This window comes from Carcharodon carcharias, chromosome 5 (genome assembly GCF_017639515.1).
Source record: "Carcharodon carcharias isolate sCarCar2 chromosome 5, sCarCar2.pri, whole genome shotgun sequence".
Lineage (NCBI taxonomy): Eukaryota > Metazoa > Chordata > Chondrichthyes > Lamniformes > Lamnidae > Carcharodon > Carcharodon carcharias.
The window spans coordinates 49,323,086-49,341,399 of record NC_054471.1 but is presented as its reverse complement, the minus strand read 5'-3'; the positions used below and the strand labels follow the sequence as shown (position 1 = coordinate 49,341,399).

The following is an 18,314-nucleotide window of genomic DNA, read 5'->3' as shown; positions in this document are numbered from 1 at the left end:
AAGGGTCACTAGGAGCATGAGAAGAGACTGGCAAGCGGCGAAGCTGATAATTAGTCCAGCGCCACACCATATTAATGCAGCACCTAGCCGAATTGTCCAGGTAAGTTTTTTTTTTAAATTTTACTCCATCAAACTTAATGCATGGCACATTCTAATAATGTCTGGTTTTCAGACAACTCTGGTTTTGAAACACTGTACCTGTATTTCGGATTTTCAATTATGTTTATTCCCTGAAGCATTTCTTTAAGATACATTGAAGTTCACAAACATAAATAATAAGGCAATGTTTCATGCAGTTTTCAGGCAACAAATGTAAATCTCAACCCCATCCCAAAAACTTCAATGGCTCAAAGTCTACAATAAGTCCTGCAGGGCCCTAGGCCTTAACTGTATTCAGTTATCAAAAAACATACTTCGTGAATAAAGCGATTTTCTGATTTAAGTAACCAAAAAAGGACTGAATTTTTGAAAATTGAATGTAATCCGTGCAACAAGATAATATGGTTATCCATTACAATACACATATTACATACTGTGTCAGCAGTGGTTCAGCGCTTGCCTTGGATTCAAAACATTATGGGTTCAAGTCCCAATCCAGAATGTGGGCACAAAAGAAAGATCGACACTCCAATGCATACTGCAGGAGTGCTGCACTGTCGGAGGTGCCATCTTCTGGATGAGATGTTAAACCGAGACCCAATCTGTCCCCATCAGGTGGATATATCTCCAGGCATTATTTCAAAGGGGAGCAGGGGGACTATCCCCAATGTCCTGGCCAATATGCATCCCTCAAACAATATCATAATAACAAACATCTGGTCATTATCACAATGCTGTTTGTGCAATCTTGCTGTGATGCATTTTCCACATTTCAAAAGTACTTATTTGGCTGTAAAGCGTTTAGGATGTCCTGAAATTGTGAAAGGCACAATATAAATGAAAATCTGTCTTTCTTCACAGGTGTTAAACACAAAATCCTTAGTGCCTGTTCTGTAAAAACTGGGTGTTGTGCAATAGAAGCGAGAAAGCTAACATATACATCTCATTCTCCTTAATCAGTTCACAGAGATTTAGATTTCTGATGGATAAATTAAAGAACTTGCTCTCATACAGCCCATTTCACGAACAGAGGGTCTGGATGTTTTACAAATGTCCTTAAGTAAAGTGGTTTGTTGATTAAATACAGGACAACATAAAACGCATTAATAAATTTCAGTAAAACTCATCACTTTTCTGCTCCATCCATTGTTTAGCAACAAAACCAGGTCCGGGAAGAGGGAATAGAGGGATGAGGTCACAGAGATACCCATGGGTACCCTAGAGTATAAGACGCATGGGGAAGACAAACACAAGCTTCTTTATCTTTACACTAATTTTGCTAGCCCGGAAATCTATTTTTCAGAAACACCAGTTGTCCAGATATTTTTTGAGCACATTCTGTCAACATCATCAACATCATTTTAGTCCTGTATTTCAAGTCAGAAATATGGAAGATTCAGTATTTGGATAACTAAAACAATTTTATTGCTGCTTTATAATTCAAAAAATTAATTAAGAGGAGAGGACCATTTGGCCCCTCAAACCTCCTCCACCATTCAATAAGATCATGGCTGACCCAACTGTGGCCTCAACTCCACTTCCATGCCTATCCCATGTACCCTTTGACTCCCTTGTTAATCAAAAACTATCTACCTCTGCCTTAAAAATATTCGGTGGCCCTGCCTCCAATGCTCTCAGGAAGTGAATTCCAGATTCACAACCCTCATAAAAAATTTATCTCCACCTTGAATGGGAGGCCATTTATTTTTAAACAGTCCCCTAGTTCTAGTTTAATGTTTTCTGTTTCAGGTAAATATTTATATTTATGGTATTTCCTGATTCACACACTTGTGTTTAGATATTTTATCATTCCATGATGTAGAAAATTCCGAAATCCAAAAGTGACTCAGCACCAAACATTCCAGAGAGGTTACAGTGTATCTCACTAACTACAAGCCTAGAAAATGGCGATTAAATATATGAAGCAAAACATATCTTACGTATTGTAGATCAACACTTCACATCTTCTTGTCTACAAAATGCCCTCCCCAAAACATATGCTTCCCTTAACGGTGAAATCAAAACATTGTTTCATTTTCTTCCACTCATAAATAAAAGGTACTGTAGTCTATTGACCCCAACACAAGAATGCAGATAGGCTAAGTAGGATTGACATATGAATCCTAGGCCAAAGGCAACACATCCATTAAGCTACAAGTAAAGTTTTCTACAGCTTTCTCCTTATGGTACTTTTTTACAACTACATATACTTGTGGCTGTAATGTAATGAAACACCCCCAGGCACTTCACAAGAGTATTATAAAACAAAATATGACACCAAGCCATTTAAGGAGTTATTAGGTCAAATAACAACAAGCTTGATCAAAGAGGTAGGTTTTAAGGAGTGTCTTAAAAGAGGAAAGCAAAGCAAAGAGGTAGGGGGAGGGAATTCTGGAGTTTAGGGCCTAGGTAATTGAAGGCGCAGCCAACAGGGTGGGGAGGGGATTTTAACTGAGGATGCTTGAGGCGCCAGATTTAGAGGAGTGCAGATATCTCAGAGGGTTTGGAACTGGAGGAGGTTCCTAGAGGGAGAGGCAAAGATGTGGAGGGATTTGAAAACAAGGATGGGAATTTTAAAATCAAGGCATTGCTTAACCCTGAGTCAATGAAGGTCAGCGAGCACAGGGGTGAGGCAATTGGGGCTTGGTACAAATTAAGGCACGGAGAGCAAGAGTTTGGTGACATCAGGCTTGGAAAAGGTAGAATGAGGGAGATCAATCAGCAGTGCATTGGAATGGTCAGGTCGAGAGATAGCAAAGACATGAATGAGGGTCTCTACTGATGAGATGAGACAGGAACTAATTTACAGAGAAGGAAATTTGTGCTCAGTCCATCTGGTGCAGGTGCTCCCACAGTGCTGTTAGGAAATTCCAGGATTTTGGCCCAGCAACAGTGAAGGAATGGCAATATAGTTCCAAGTTATGGTGGTGTGTGGCTTGGAGGAAAACTTGCAGGTGGTGTTCCCATGTATCTGCTGCCCTGGTCTTTCTTGATAGTAGAGGTCTGGGTTTGTAAGGAGCTGTAGAAGGAGCCTTGGTATAAGACACACTGCTGCCACTGTGGTGCAGGGAGTTGGTGGAAGGGGTGCCCATCAAGTGGACTGTTTTGTCCTGGATGGTGTCAAACTTTGAGTGTTGTTGGAGCTGCATTCATCCAGGCAAGTGGTAAGTATTCCATCACACACTTGATTTGGAGAGAATGCAGAAGAGGTTCACAAGAATGATTCCAGGGATGAGAAACTTCAGCTATGAGGATAGATTGGAGAATTTGGGACTGCTCTCCTTGGAGAGAAGGCTAAGGAGAAGATTTGATAGAAATGCTCAAAATCATGAGGGGGCTGGACAGAGTAGAGAGGGAGAAGCTGTTCCTGCTTGTAAAATGATCAAGAACGAGAGGGCACAGATTTAAAGCGATTTGCAAAAGTAGCAAATTGACATGAGAAAAAACTTTTTCACACAACAAATGGTTCAGGTCCGGAATGCAGGGCCTGGAAGTGTAGTGGAGGCAGGTTCAATCGAGGTATTCAAGAGGGTATTAGATGATTATTTGAAGAGAAACAATGTGCAGGGGTAAAAGGAAAAGGCAGGGCGATGGCCCCAGATCATAATACTCATTTGGAAAGCCGGTGCACACATGTTGAGCCAAATGGCCTCCTTCTGTGCCGTTAATATTCTGTGATTTTATGATTTGTGCCTTGTAGATGGTGCTCAGGCTTCGGGGAGTGAGGTAGTAAGATACTTGCTGCAGAAGTCCCAGCCCCTGACCTACTCTTGTAGTCAGTGTTTAAATAGCTGGTCCAGTTCAGTTTCTGGTCAATAGTAACACCTAGGATGTTGATACTGGGGGATTCAGTGATGGTAATGCCACTGAATAGGCAGGGCAGACAGTCAGATTTTCTTTTAGGAGATGGTCATTGCATTGTACTTTGTAGCGCAAATGTTACTTGCCACTTCAGCCCCAGGCCTAATGTTGTCCAGGACTTCTTGTATAGTGACACAGGCTGCTGGGCATAGGATTTGCAAATGGTGCTGAACATTGTGCAACAATCAGCAAACCCACTTCTGACCTTATGATGGAGGAAGATCATTGATGAAACAACTGAAGTTGGTTGGGCCAGGGACATTGCCCAAAGGAATCCTGCAGCAATGTCCTGACAGTGGGATGATTGACCTCCAACAACCACAACTACCTTCCTTTGCGCTAAGTCAGACCCCAACTAGAAGTTCTCCCCCGCCCCATCGATTCCCATTGACTTCAGTTTTGCTTGGGCTCCTTGACACCACACTCTTCAAATACTGCCTTGACGTCAAGGGTAGTCACTCTCGCTTCCCCTCTTCTGCTCAGCTCTTTTCTCTGTGTTTGAACTAAGGCTATAATGAGGCCAGGAACTGAGTAGTGACCCTGGTGGAACCCAAACTGAGCATCAGTAAGCAGGTTAGTGTAAGCAAGTGCCACTTGACAGCACTTTTGATGACCCCTTCCATCACTTTACTGATGGACGTCCTGATATTTGTGGATAGGGCATACCCGGGAAATTTTTCCATATTGTCGGGTAGATGGCAGGATTGTAGCTGCACTGGAACAGCCTGGCACGGGGCGGAGCTAGTTCTGGAACACAAGTCTGAAGTACTATTGCTATTGTCAGTACCCATAGGTTTTCCGGTATGGAGTGCCTTCAGCCGTTTCTTGAGGAGTGGATAGAATTGGCATCTGTGATGCTGAGGACCTCGGGAGGAGGCCGAAATGGATCATCCATTAGGCACTTCTGGCTGAAGATGGTTGCGAATGTTTCAGCCTTGTCTTTTGCACTGATATATTGGGATCCCCCCCTCTTCGAGGATAGGGATATTTATGGAGCCTTCTCCTCCGATTAGACTGGATATGACAGAACTGCAAAGCTTTGACCTGATCTGTTGATTGTGGGATTTCTTAGCTCTGTCTATCGCATGTTGCTTTCTTTGTTTGGCATGCAATTATTCCTGTATAGCTTCAGTAGGTTGACATCTCATTTTTAGGTATGTCTGGTGCTGCTTCTGGCAAGCCTTCTGACACTCCATTGAACCAGGGTTGATCCCAAGCTTGATGGCAGCGGTGGAGTGAGGAATATACCAGGCTACGAGATTACAGATTGCAATTGATACAATTCTGTTGCTGCTGATACCCAGTATTGAGCTTCTGTATCTGTACTGAACCTACCCTTTCAGCACAATGGGAATGCCACACAACACAATAGATGGTGTCATCAACACGAGAATGGGACTTTGTCACCACAAGCACTGTGCTGCGGGCCCTCATATCAATACTGTCAATGAGAGATGCATCTGTGACAGGTAGATTGGTGAGAATAAGGTCAAGTAGGTTTCCCTTTGGGTCTTACCATCAGCTGCAACTCCCAATCTGGCAGATACTCCTTCAGGACTCAGCTAGCTTGGTAAGTAGTGATGCCACCAAATCACTCTTGGTGATGGAAATTGAAGTCCCCCACCTAGAGCACATTCTGTGCCCTTGTTACTCTGAGTGCTTCTATCAAGTGGTGTTCAAATGGAGCAATACTGATGCATCAACTGGGAAAGGGCAGGAAGTGGTGATCAGCAGAAGGTTTCCTTGTCCATGTTTGGCCTGAATAAATGACATCCCATGAGATCCAAAGTCAATGCTACGCTTCTAGGGTCATTCCCTCTCAAATGTATACTACTTTGTCATCATCTTCGGTGGTACTGTCCTGCTGGTGGGACAGGACATACTCAGGGATAGGAGGCTGTCTGTAAGGTCTGATTCTGAGAGTGCGACTGTGACAGTCTGATGCTTGACTAGCCTGTGGGACATCCCACCTAATTTTGGCCCAAGTCCCCAGAAGTTAGTGAGGACAACTGGGCAGGATGTACCTTTGTTATTTCCAAAACCCGATGGGAAATCCAGCTTTATTCTTATGCAATTTCTGTGCAGTGGTTTGATATAACTGAATGGATTCCTAGGCCCTTTCAGAGGGCAGTTTAAGAGTCAAACATTGCTGTGGGTCTGGACTCTCAAACAGGCCAGGCCGGGTAAGGATGGTAGATTTCCTTCCCTGAAGGGCATTAGTAAGCAAGATGCGTTTTTATGTTAATGCAGCACTGTCATAGTCATTCTTACTGAGACTAGCTTTACATCCAGGTTAATTTCATTAATTAATGCAACTGTTGCAATGGGAATTCATATCTCCAGAGCATTCATTCAGACCTCTGGATAACTAGTCCAGTAACATTACCACTGTGCTACTTGTTCCTGTTGAGGCAATAGAGAGGATATAGTAAGGGTTTGTAAATCATTCAGTGGTAGAAGGAAATATAAACTCAAAACTTGAAAAATTATAACTATTTTTTCTAGAAGAAGTACATTGAGATGACAAAAGGATGAGACATACAAAATTAGATATTGTGAGTTATGAGGAATTTAGAACAAAGGAATATAGGTACGAGATTAAATGTACAATTTAGGACAGAGAGAAGGAGAAACATATTTTTAAAACAGTTGTGAAGCTGTGGAATGTACTGCCACAGTTAGCATTTGAATCTGAAATCTTATCAACAGTTAAGAATAGGTTAGATAGGCAGTTGAAGGACATAAGACTATATTGGAACAGGAATTTGTATTCCTGTTCATGTGGAGGATAGACACCAAAATGGACTGGTTAGGCCAAACGCCTGTCACCACAGTAAACTAACAGAAGGCCTGTGGATGCAATCAAGGTCCTTTGAAGAGAAACCTTTTTACAAAGGTTTCTTGGACAAATTTCTGGCCAGTGTGGCTGCATTACTTGCTTTTGAGTTCCTATCTGGTGGATTGATAAACGTCATTATCAAACTGGAGTCCTGCAATAATCTTTGTATCAAATATTTCTTCTGGCGGTGCATCAGGTGTTGGCACATGCCAAAAACAATCAAATCTAGAGCAATGCATTATGGTTCAGTGGTTTACCTTTTTAAAACTCCACAGACATGAGAGTTCATCAGAAGGGGAGAGGGTAAAGCAAAGCCAAAAACTACACCATGGGCCAAGCTAAAAGATCAAAAGTAAAAGATAAAGAGAATACCTAAAGCTAATTCAGGATAGCGAAGATAATGCTGACATTTAACCGAATTTTCAAACAAAATCAATAATCTACGACCACTTTCTCATTTTACATTATGGATGACAGTCCCAACAGGACTTGTGGCAAACATTGCCACAGATCTTATTTATTGCACAAGCCAGAAAAATTTAGTGTTGTGGTAAAATATCTTAAAGCATTACAAAATTGCAATGAATTTACAACATAAACAAGTCCAACTGGTCCATGCCGGTGTTTAGGCTCCACAAAAACCTCCTTTTAGATCAGCAACTTATACTACTCTGCTGCTAACATCCCCAAAAACAGACCACCAGTACTTCACCCTGTGGTTACATAACCCCAATTTAAAAGCTCAGACAGAATTCAAATTTAGAACTCTTAATATCTTATCCCTGGACAACTATTTAATCTGAATAGAGCTGGTGCATACTGTGTGTAAATATCACACCTTCCGCTTTCACTTTAATGTCTAACACCAGCAGCCATAATGGTCCACACAGTATCCAATAATCTAAGTTCCATAATTTTAGCCTGAAATCTCTTAGTAGATAAATATTTATACTTATTTTCAAAGTGAACACAACATCAGCTGTCTATTCCACCTTCCTTCTAATCTTGCTCAAGACTCAACAAGTTTGTATTTATTGACTTCTTAGCCCCAATTGTGAAAGTTGAACGGTTAAAATGTCCAGCAGCTTCTTTAAAACTGGCAAGAACCAATTTTAAAAAGGTCAAACTGAAACATAACTCTTTTTCCCACTCCACAGATGCTGCCCGACCTATTGAGGCCAACAGCTGGCAACCAGATGTAATGGAACCAATTGCGATTTGCCCAAATAAATTGTCTCAAACTAATTTGATCTGATAGGACCTTCTGTTTAGATCTCATTACATTTTCTCTATTTGCAATGAAACCAGCCAAAAGTAATCATCCAAGCTCAGCATGATTACCATTTACACAGACAGCTGTGGTGATGTCTTCATCATTACCACTGCTACGAAAAAGAAAATTTGAATGCATTTGAGATTTTTAATTTATTGCTGAGTAAAATGATTTGTTAAGTGTCTGTTTACTCATTTTGCTCCAAATCATATCTCTCTGGACACTTACTGGTTGTTTTGAGAACTAATGTTGGATTTTTGTTCTGTCGTTACATCCCACTTCCAAAGCATGGTGGTGGTGACATAATAGCAAGAGTCCTAATGAGGTTTACAAAAAAAAGGGAAGGATATTACAATAAACTTGTCTTCAGAAATTAACCTATTCTGTGGACGTTCCAATATATCAGCTCATTTATGCAGTTAACAGCTGGTGAACAGGAGTTGTAATTGGGAGGGGGTTGGAGAAGAAGGGAGTTCATAAAGGACTTTAATTACTATCCACTTGCTGGAACTGTGCTTGCATGAATACCGGCTAAGCACAGGCAGAGAAATGGCCCCGTGGTCAAGTAGCTTGTCAACCTCACGATCAATTTGCACCATTGAACTATGGCCTTGAGTATAGCCTTGGAAGTCACCCTGCACATATGAAATCTCAGTGCAGGCAGAAAGCATTTGGGAGGGGGCTGGGCAAGAAAGAACCCTGTGGCAAAAAAAATCAAGAGGGGAAAACCAAAAAAAAAGTTTTAAAAAGGAGTTTCTATATTCGATAAAGAAAATTATACACATCTCAAAAGCTCAAATACTATTCCAGAAACCAAAAAGATTAAATGCTAAATTACTATTTCTAAGTTGCTTTATAGAATAGCTAAAAATTATGCAGTTGGTTATTAAAGCCAGGTTCATGATATTTCTTCGCAGTTTAAGTACCACATTCCTAAACCATGTACAACCATAAGCTTAATTTCCAAAGATTAGTTAAAAGATACTTTGGAGAAGCACAGTATTATGCAGCAAGCACTTGGGGATCGTTAACAGCTGCCAATAGCACAAGAATGTGCTCACAAAATGTTGGCACTTGCAATCAATACATAATGCCTTATCTTGATCCTCAGCTTTAACTAAATATGTTGCATGCTCTTCACGTCTTTTTCTTGATCTCCTTGGACCACGCAACTAGCAGTGAAAGAGAGGAGACTAGCCCAGGGTATAAATCAAGCACATTGTCAAACCAGCTGCTAGGAAAACTTCAAGGACACCCAACAGATATTTTAACTTCTATTTCTCTTTCCTCCTCTTCGACATTAGCAACTAAAGTGCTCTGTAAAGTCTTTGATGACAGGGAAGATCCCACTTTAGGGGGAGATGGTGGCATAGTGGCAATGTCACTGGACTAGTAATCCAGAGGTCTAGGCAAATGCTCTAGGGACACAGGTTCAAATCCCACCATGGCAGTTGGTAGACTTTAAATGCAATTAATAAATCTGGAATTGAAAGCTAGTCTCAGTAATGGTGACCATGAAACTATCACTGATTGTTGTAAAGATTCAAATCTTTCATTCTTCTAACACCCTCCTACCAGATGCTAGCTTTTAAAAGCAAAATTTAGTATCACCCCAGCTCTGCTCCCTAGTTTCATCGCCTGTGTTTTTCCCCCATCCTTTTTTGTCAATTTCCTTCTTCCCCTAATGGTTCACTAATGTCCTTTAGGGAGGGAAATCTGCTACCCTTACCCGGTTTGGCCTAGATGTGACTCCAGACCCACAGCAATGTGGCTGACTCTTACCTGCCTTCTAAAATGGCCTAGCAAGCCACTTTCAAAGGCAACTAGGAATGGGCAACAAATGCTGGCCTTGCCATCAAACACACAAGTCCCAAGAAATAAAAAATACTTGATTATTATCCTGTCACCTTGCTGGAAAATACACCTATGTAGAATAAAAGCAGAAAATGCTGGAAAAACTCAGCAGATCTGACAGTTGTCTGTGGAGTGAGAAACAGTCAGACCTGCTGAGCATTTTCTGTTTTTATTTCTGATTTCCAGCATCTGCAGTATTTTACTTTTATCTTACCGATGTGGATGATGGTTGTGAAAAGATTGCTGGGTTACAAAGCTTCTTCCTCACAGTCAACAGCTTTTGGATACTAACTCCAAGGGCTTAACAGACAGGGGTCCTGAGATCTGTTGGCCACTACAAAGCTATACCCCAAAAGTAAGTGAGTCCTTAAAGACAGGAGGGTGAAATACTGATTCAATTTTCTACCTTCGCTAAGTAGCCATTGATTTATAACTTCACACCTCTATGCCTTTTCTTAAATATAATGGGTAAAACCAGCTATCCTCCAACTATAATCTCAACAATGCTTTGAGGTGTCAATATTTGAGCCTGGACTCTATAGCAACCAACTTATTCTAAAATCCTAAACAAAAACAGGATTACCTGGAAAAACTCAGCAGGTCTGGCAGCATCGGCGGAGAAGTAAAGAGTTGATGTTTCGAGTCCTCATGACCCTTCAACAGTTCTGTTGAAGGGTCATGAGGACTCGAAACATCAACTCTTTTCTTCTCCGCCGATGCTGCCAGACCTGCTGAGTTTTTCCAGGTAATTCTGTTTTTGTTTAGGATTTCCAGCATCCGCAGTTTTTTTGTTTTTATTCTAAAATCCTATCTGCCTTAATAATTGTTGCCATGCATCAATAGATACTACCAAACATAATCTGGGTGAAGACAAGAGTATGCAAAATGTGCAAGTCTGCAAACAATACTGAATTAAGGAGAAAATAATGGTAAATCCTTCTGCATGGAGCAGTATTGTAATGTCTTTTTAAATAACTAGGTCAATGGGTGGTAAACACAACTCAATGTGCACGAAATCAAGAAAAGAGCAAAGTATCGTACCAAAGGATTCTAAAAGACAGACTTACATTGATATAGCACTTTTCATGACCTCAAAATTGCTTTAGAGCCAATGAAGTACTTTTGAAATGTAGCCATAACTGTCACATAAAAAATGGGGCAGCCAATTTACAGACATCAAGCTCGCACAAACTGCCTGAAAATAAATGATCAGATCATCTATGGTGTTGAAAGGTAAATACTGACCAGGATACCAGAAGAATTCCTTTCCTCTTCGATTAGTGCCATCTGATTTGTTTTAATCTGAGAAAGCAGCTAATTATTTCATCTGAAGGATGACACCTCCACAATGCAGCACTTCTTCAATGCTATATTAAAGTGGCCGTCTCAATTTTGGATTCCAGGTTCTGGAATAAGTCTGTAAACTCCATGGACTTGATTCAAAACTGAGAGGAAACATTGAGCCAAGGCTGGAATATAACACATGAATCAATGAAATGATCAGCACTATACCTAGCTGCAGTAAAAATGGCAAAGGTGGTATGGGGTAAAATTGGCAGAAGGAAAGTATAAATCAAATGGGTGCATTGTCACCGTAAAAAGCAGTAAACAGTGCTCCCCAAACTTTTTGCCAGTGCAACCCCATTTTAATGCCTCAAAGTATGCGTGACCTCAGCGGGGTAGCCTCAGCTGCTGGGGCGGAGTTCAGCACGTTGGGAGTTGTTTAAGCTGCAGGGTTTTTAAAAAAAGAAAACCTACCTTTTCCCGGGCTTCTTTTGCAGCAGCAATCAGACCCCAAAGATCTGTCCGTTATGCCATGCCCAGCAACAGAAAAAGCCATGAGGATTTAAAGGGGCTGCACAGCTGCTAACATTCAATCTGAGGACCATGGCAGCCATTGCTGCCTCACAACTCACGACCTCAAGATCTTGTCTCCATGGGGTTGTGACCCACAGTTTGGGAAGCCCTGCAGTAAAATCTCATCTGGAGCAACATCCTGCATTTCTATCCAGCCAAGAAGGATACTGTTGCACCTAAAAGCTGAAGAATAATCTGGAGATGAAATGAAAGTTGACATAAGATTAAGGAAGTGTTGTGCTTGTTCGTGTTGGAAAATGTGATTGGATTGCTATTTTAAAGTTCACGAAGGAATTGAAAAGAACAGTTTCAAGCAAATATCAGGAATCACAACTTAAAAATATGAATATATGTAAACACCAAGCAGGAAGATATGAGAAGAAATAAAAACAAAAAACTGCAGATGCTGGAAATCCAAAACAAAAACAGAATTACCTGGAAAAACTCAGCAGGTCTGGCAGCATCGGCGGAGAAGAAAAGAGTTGACCTTTCGAGTCCTCATGACCCTTCAATAGAAGTAGGTGAATCCAAGGAAGGGGTGAAATATAAGCTGGTTTAAGGTGTGGTTGGGGGTGTGGGGGGGGGGGGGGGGGGGGGGGGGGGGGGGGGGGGGGGGGGGGAGGAGGAGAGGTGGAGGGGGGGGTGTGGTTGTAGGCACAAGCAAGCAGTAATAGAGGCAGATAAATCAAAAGATGTCACAGACAACAGAACAAAAGAACACATAGGTGTTGAAGTTGGTGATATATATCTAAACGAATGTGCTAATTAAGATTGGATGGTTGGGGAATTAAGGTATAGCTCTAGTGGGGGGAGCATAAAAGATTTAAAAATATTTAAAAATAATGGAAATAGGTGGGAAAAGAAAAATCTATATCATTTATTGGAAAAAACAAAAGGAAGGGGGAAGAAACAGAAAGGGGGTGGGGATGGAGGAGGGAGTTCAGGACCTAAAGTTGTTGAATTCAATATTCAGTCCGGAAGGTTGTAAAGTGCCTAGTCGGAAGATGAGGTGGTGTTCCTCCAGTTTGTGTTGGGCTTCACTGGAACAATGCAGCAAGCCAAGGACAGACACGTGGGCAAGAGAGCAGGGTGGAGTGTTAAAATGGCAAGCGACAGGGAGGTTTGGGTCATTCTTGCGGACAGACCGCCGGTGTTCTGCAAAGCGGTCGCCCAGTTTACGTTTGGTCTCTCCGATGTCGAGGATATGAGATATGAGAAGAATGCTGTACAAATGCAGTTGCTGCCAACATCATTGGGACCAGGGCAGTCACAAGATCACAGAATCAGTGGCACACTCACTTCTACTAGCAATATAACTCTCCAAGACCACATATGAAATTCTTCAATTTGGCATGTAACAGACCACATTAGCTACTGTCAATGTCTGAAATAAGCTAAACAGGCTAGTAACATAGGCTAAGGCTGGTCAAAGAACCAAGACTGAGATGAGGAGGAATTTATTCACTCAGAGGGTGGTGAATCTTTGGAATTCGCTACCCCAGAAGGCTGTGGAAGCTCAATCATTGAGCATTGAGTCATTGAGTCTTGAATGACAGAAATCAATATATTTCTAGAGACTGACATCAAGGGATATGGGGATAGTGTGGAAAAATGGCATTGAGGCAGAAGATCAACGGTTATCTAATTAAATGGCAGAGCAAGCTCGATGAGCTGAATGGCCTACTCCTGTTCCTAGTACCCAGACAGATTTTTAAATAAATAAAATTCTACCAATTGCAGACTAGATAGAAACTTACAATGTAACTTGTTTAAGCATGAGCATGCTTGATTATTGCCCAATATTTTTTAAGTTTTCCAACACCTAATAAATGAGTGTGTTATGTCCCAGTGTACAGGTAGTATTACTGGATATTGGGCTGCACTTTTATTGAGCTGGACAAGAACACACTGCTTCAATTCTTGTGTTCATGGAATATTGTAATCAACACAAGCAGGAGGTAAACAAGCTAAAACAAAAACAGAATTACCTGGAAAAACTCAGCAGGTCTGGCAGCATCGGCGGAGAAGAAAAGAGTTGACGTTTCGAATCCTCATGCTGAGTTTTTCCAGGTAATTCTGTTTTTGTTTTGGATTTCCAGCATCCGCAGTTTTTTGTTTTTATATAGGTAAACAAGCTAACCTCGATACAAGGTAATCTATAGGAATGCCTGATAAACTTTTGAGTTTCTATTGATATCAAGCACATTGCGATTCATAGAAAAAAATTTTATTCAGAATGCCATGAAGAGAAATCATTCCAGTCACACACCAGATAAGGTCAAGCATATATTTACACACTGGAACTGCTTCACAAAATGGCCCAGCAATAGTTGCTTAACCATCTTAGTTTTGATGCAATGTAGCACAAAGATATTACACTCAACTCATCTGGCAAGACATGTGGCTTCAAATTTATGAACAGTTCTAGCTTTCTTGAATGCGTACAAGCTCAACTAAAGTGTCAGTTTAATTCAAGCTACAAAATTGAGGCATTATTTCAAAACTTATGAAATATTTTTTCCTTTCAGTCATACAGTGTGGGACACTAGTCTAATAGTGGCTTTAGTTCTTGATAGAAAAGCATTAGATTCTGTGTACTTAAAACAAGTTAAAATATACAACCTAAAAGGGACTGGTTAGCTCAGTCGGCTCGATAGCTACCTTGTGGTTCAAATTATTGTAAGAGCATGGGTTCAATTCCCATGCCAGCTGAAGTAGGCTTGGGACCTGCCTCTTCGCCTGCCCCATGGCTGACGCAGAGTGGTACCCCTCACCAATTGTTTCTAATAGAAAACGATGCCTCGTACAGTGCACAATTTCAAAGTTGGCAGCTGATATGAAGCTTGGAAGGATTGTGAACTGCAAGGATAGTGCTGAACTTCAAAAGGACATAGGTGTGTGGGCAGACAGGTACCAGATGAAGTTCAATGCAGAGAAATGTGAAGTGATCCTTCTAGGTAGAAGAACATGGAGACACAATATAAAATAAAGGGTGCAACTCTATACTGGGTGCAGGAGTAATGGGACCTGGGTGCATATGTGTAAAAGTCATGAAAGGTGGCAGGACAGGTTGAGACTGGGGTTAATAAAGCATAATATCCTAGGCTTTATTAATAGAGGCAGAGTACAAGAGCAAAGAGGTTATGTTAAGCTTGTACAAGTCACTAGTTCGGTTTCAACTGGAGTATTGCGTCCAGTTCTGGGCACCGCACTTTAGGAAGGACGTGAAAGCATTGGAGGAAGTACAGAGAGGATTCACGAAAATGGTTCCAGGGTGAGAAACTTCAGTTATTAAGATAGATTGGATAAGTTAGGACTGTTTTCCTTGGATAAAAGAAGGCTGAGAGGAGATTTGACAGAGGTATTCTAAATCATGAGGGATCTGGACAGAGTGGATAGGGAGAAACTTCTCACTTGTGAAAGGATAGAGAATGAGGGCACAGATTTAAAGTGATTGGCAAAAGAAGCAAACACAATACGAGAAAAAAAACTTTTCAATGCAGTGTGCACTTAAGGTCAGGAATGCACTGCCTGAGAGTCTGTTGGACACAGGTTCAATCGAAGCATTCAAAAGGGAATTAGATTGTTACCTGAAAAGGAAGATTGTGCAGGATTACAGAGAGAAGGCAGGAGAATGGCACTTGGGGGAATTGGTTATTTGGAGAGCCAGTGCAGACAGGACCAAATGACTGTCTTCTGCACTGTAACATTTCTGTAACTTATAGTTATCTACCTACACAACTTAATTCAGGGGTGGGGGGGGAGGGGGGGTGTTGGTAAAGAGATGGAAATAGGCAGGTCATGTGAGAGGGAGATGGCTCATGATAAATATTTTAGGTCTGCATCACTCACCATTACAAAACCATACAGAACTGCAGATGAGCTTGGCTTTGGCTTCAGGCAACAGTTCAACCAGTTATGAAATTGCTTTGTATGTCCATGCAGACATTACACTGGGATATAGGATTCATAATGGAATGGGGACTAAATATTTTAGCCACTGGACATGTCAGAAAGATCAGAAATTATTTGTAATCTTTTAACACTTACACTTGCAGATGGCAACTTCAATAGTGCATTTAGAATACATTTAACGCTAGATTTTGAACCGGTACAGTCTCCTTTCAAAGTGCAATACTTTGGTGGAATAAATAGATGGTTAAACAAAGTTAGGATCTGAATTTCACCATATTAAGGATGCTACGCATGGCATTTAGCCAATTTGTGCAATCATTCATTGATTCTCATATCAGGTCAACAACAGTATTCAAACCATAACCCAAAATAGTCACTCATTTCCTCATTTTCTAATCATATTGAATTTGTAATGACTGTGCTAGCATATATCATGGAGCTATGCATCAAACCTGCTATTTCACATTAAAATGTCCTCTAAGTATTAATAAATGCAAAAGTCTGCCTGTAGTTTGATTCCCATATACACTCACTGCTCACATTAAAGTCCTAGAAATAGTTTCAAATGTCACAGCCCATTAGATTCAGTTACAGGGAATTTATAATAACATGTCTATTAGCATCTATAAAGATAAAAGTAATCTTAACTTTTCAGGTGCAACTTTCAATAAACTGGAAACTAGTTAACTTGTCTTTCTTCACAAATGTTGACCAACCTACTGAGCGCTTCTAGTATTATTGAGATTCCCAGCATTTTAAACCCTTGGTTCATTTGTACAAACACTGAAATACTTAACAGCAAGTATTTTGACTTCTATTTAAGTCGTGATAACAAGAGAAAGCCGAATGTAGTAGCCCCACTTGAAACTGAAATGTATTAAAGTTCCTGGGCAAAAGCATACGGTGTAGCAAAAAGTAACACATACAGTAAGGTAGCAGGAATACTGCTGGGAAGATTTATTCAGAAACACCCCAAACCTCTTCACCCAATTCCGCCCCCAACCACCACCACCAACCCCGCACAAAAAAAAAGCAGAAACACCATTCCGCACCTTTTCAGAGACAAATGGAGAGTTAATGAATCTACATTTCATAAAGCTCTGCTTAAATAAACAAATTACAACACAGGGTATATTTTTTTTTAAACTCATAAACCGGCAGAAGTCGAACAGCCACAGATTATCCATCCAGAAACTTTTAGGCAGGACTTAAAAGAGTGGGGATCGGCAGCACCCCGGTGTTGGGAAGGAAGTACCCGGAGGTGGGGGCACGTTGTGTAAACGTTTCCCCCAACACCCCCCCCCCCCCCCCCCCCCCCCCAACCCCCCGAAATACAGCAGGGCCCCGCAACATGGGCTTTGCTTCGGCGATCCCTCTGTGAGCGTGTTGAGCGGGCAGCATGAGCCCGTGTTTCCAGAATGACTGCGGGGAGGGGAAGGGGAGGAGAAGGTTTCTCATTGGTGTTATAAGGAAAACAGATTGCATTTTTATTATTCATTTTAAGAACAAACCTCTCTCTCCCACCCCCCCCCCAAAAAAAAATCATATCCTCCTCCTCCTCCTCTGCTGTTGCTGCTGGACTCACCGTCGTTCTGATCTTTGGGCCAGAGGTAAAAAGTAGCCGGGATGACGAGAAGTCCCACGAAGGACGTGAGGAAATAGAAGGAGGTATTGCCGCTGTCGTCGTACTGGAACTGCTGGCCGGCCATGGCTGGGCTTCCCGCTGCTCCTCCCGGGCCTCAAGCTCGGCTCCTCTACCACAAGCACGGACGTGGCACTGCGCACGCGCAGCGGCGACGGCGACCGCGCTGGGCGCGCACGCACAGCGGCGGCGGAGACGGCGACCGCGCTGGGCGCGCACGTGCGCGCACGCACGCACGCAAGCAAGCGCACGTTCCTCCAGGGACATTGTGAGAAAGAGTCAGTTCGGGATTGGAATGTTCCCCTGATGATTGTAATTTGGATTCTTTCTGCCGCACGACATATGAACACTTGGACACACTGTCAGCATTTCCCTTCATCCTTCTCCTCCCCCCCCCAACCCTCTAGTGCCCCCCACCCAATTGGTTCTGCCTTGTAGGTGCCAAGCTTGGAAAGTTGGCAACCAACAATTTCCATAAAAGTCCTGACAACAGGTCTGAGATTTGGAAACCATCTGCATCCCATTTATAGCAAGCAAAAGGTATAACTAGCATTCTTTGATACACATTGTAAAAAGAGCATCAGACTCATTTAGACAATTAGACGCATTTCAACTGAAGAGGAGTTGGATAAGGCTGCTTAATGTCACCAAAATTTTTGAATCTGTACACAAAAAATATTCAGAGAATTAAATGTACTTCCGGGGTAAAAATTGGAGGCAAGAACATAAACTTGCAGTACGCTGATGACACAGCACTATTTGCAGAATCAGGAGAGGCCCTACAAAATATCTGAGATCAAGTAAAATCTAGAAGTTTACAATATGGATTGAGCATGAACACCAAAAAGACAAAAACAATGGGTATGCGGAATATGAAAACCAAAACCAACTTCTGTTTTCTGAGTTCCTGCTGCTTTGAGCCTGCTGTAGACAGGGAAAGGGACAAGCATCTCACTGAACTTCGAAAAAGTTGA

At 41.7% G+C, this 18,314-nt stretch overlaps 1 protein-coding gene across 1 annotated transcript in view; it reads right to left on the bottom strand.

Moving 5' to 3' along the window:
- The window catches only part of sec63 (SEC63 homolog, protein translocation regulator), a 104,316-nt gene extending 86,833 nt beyond the window's left edge, over positions 1 to 17,483 (bottom strand). The window contains exon 1 of the mRNA XM_041188564.1: positions 17,284 to 17,483. Coding sequence (XP_041044498.1) covers positions 17,284 to 17,407 — 124 coding nt within the window. The 5' untranslated portion in view covers positions 17,408 to 17,483. The remainder of the gene's footprint in view (positions 1 to 17,283) is intronic.
- Between the last annotated feature and the right edge of the window lie 831 nt (positions 17,484 to 18,314).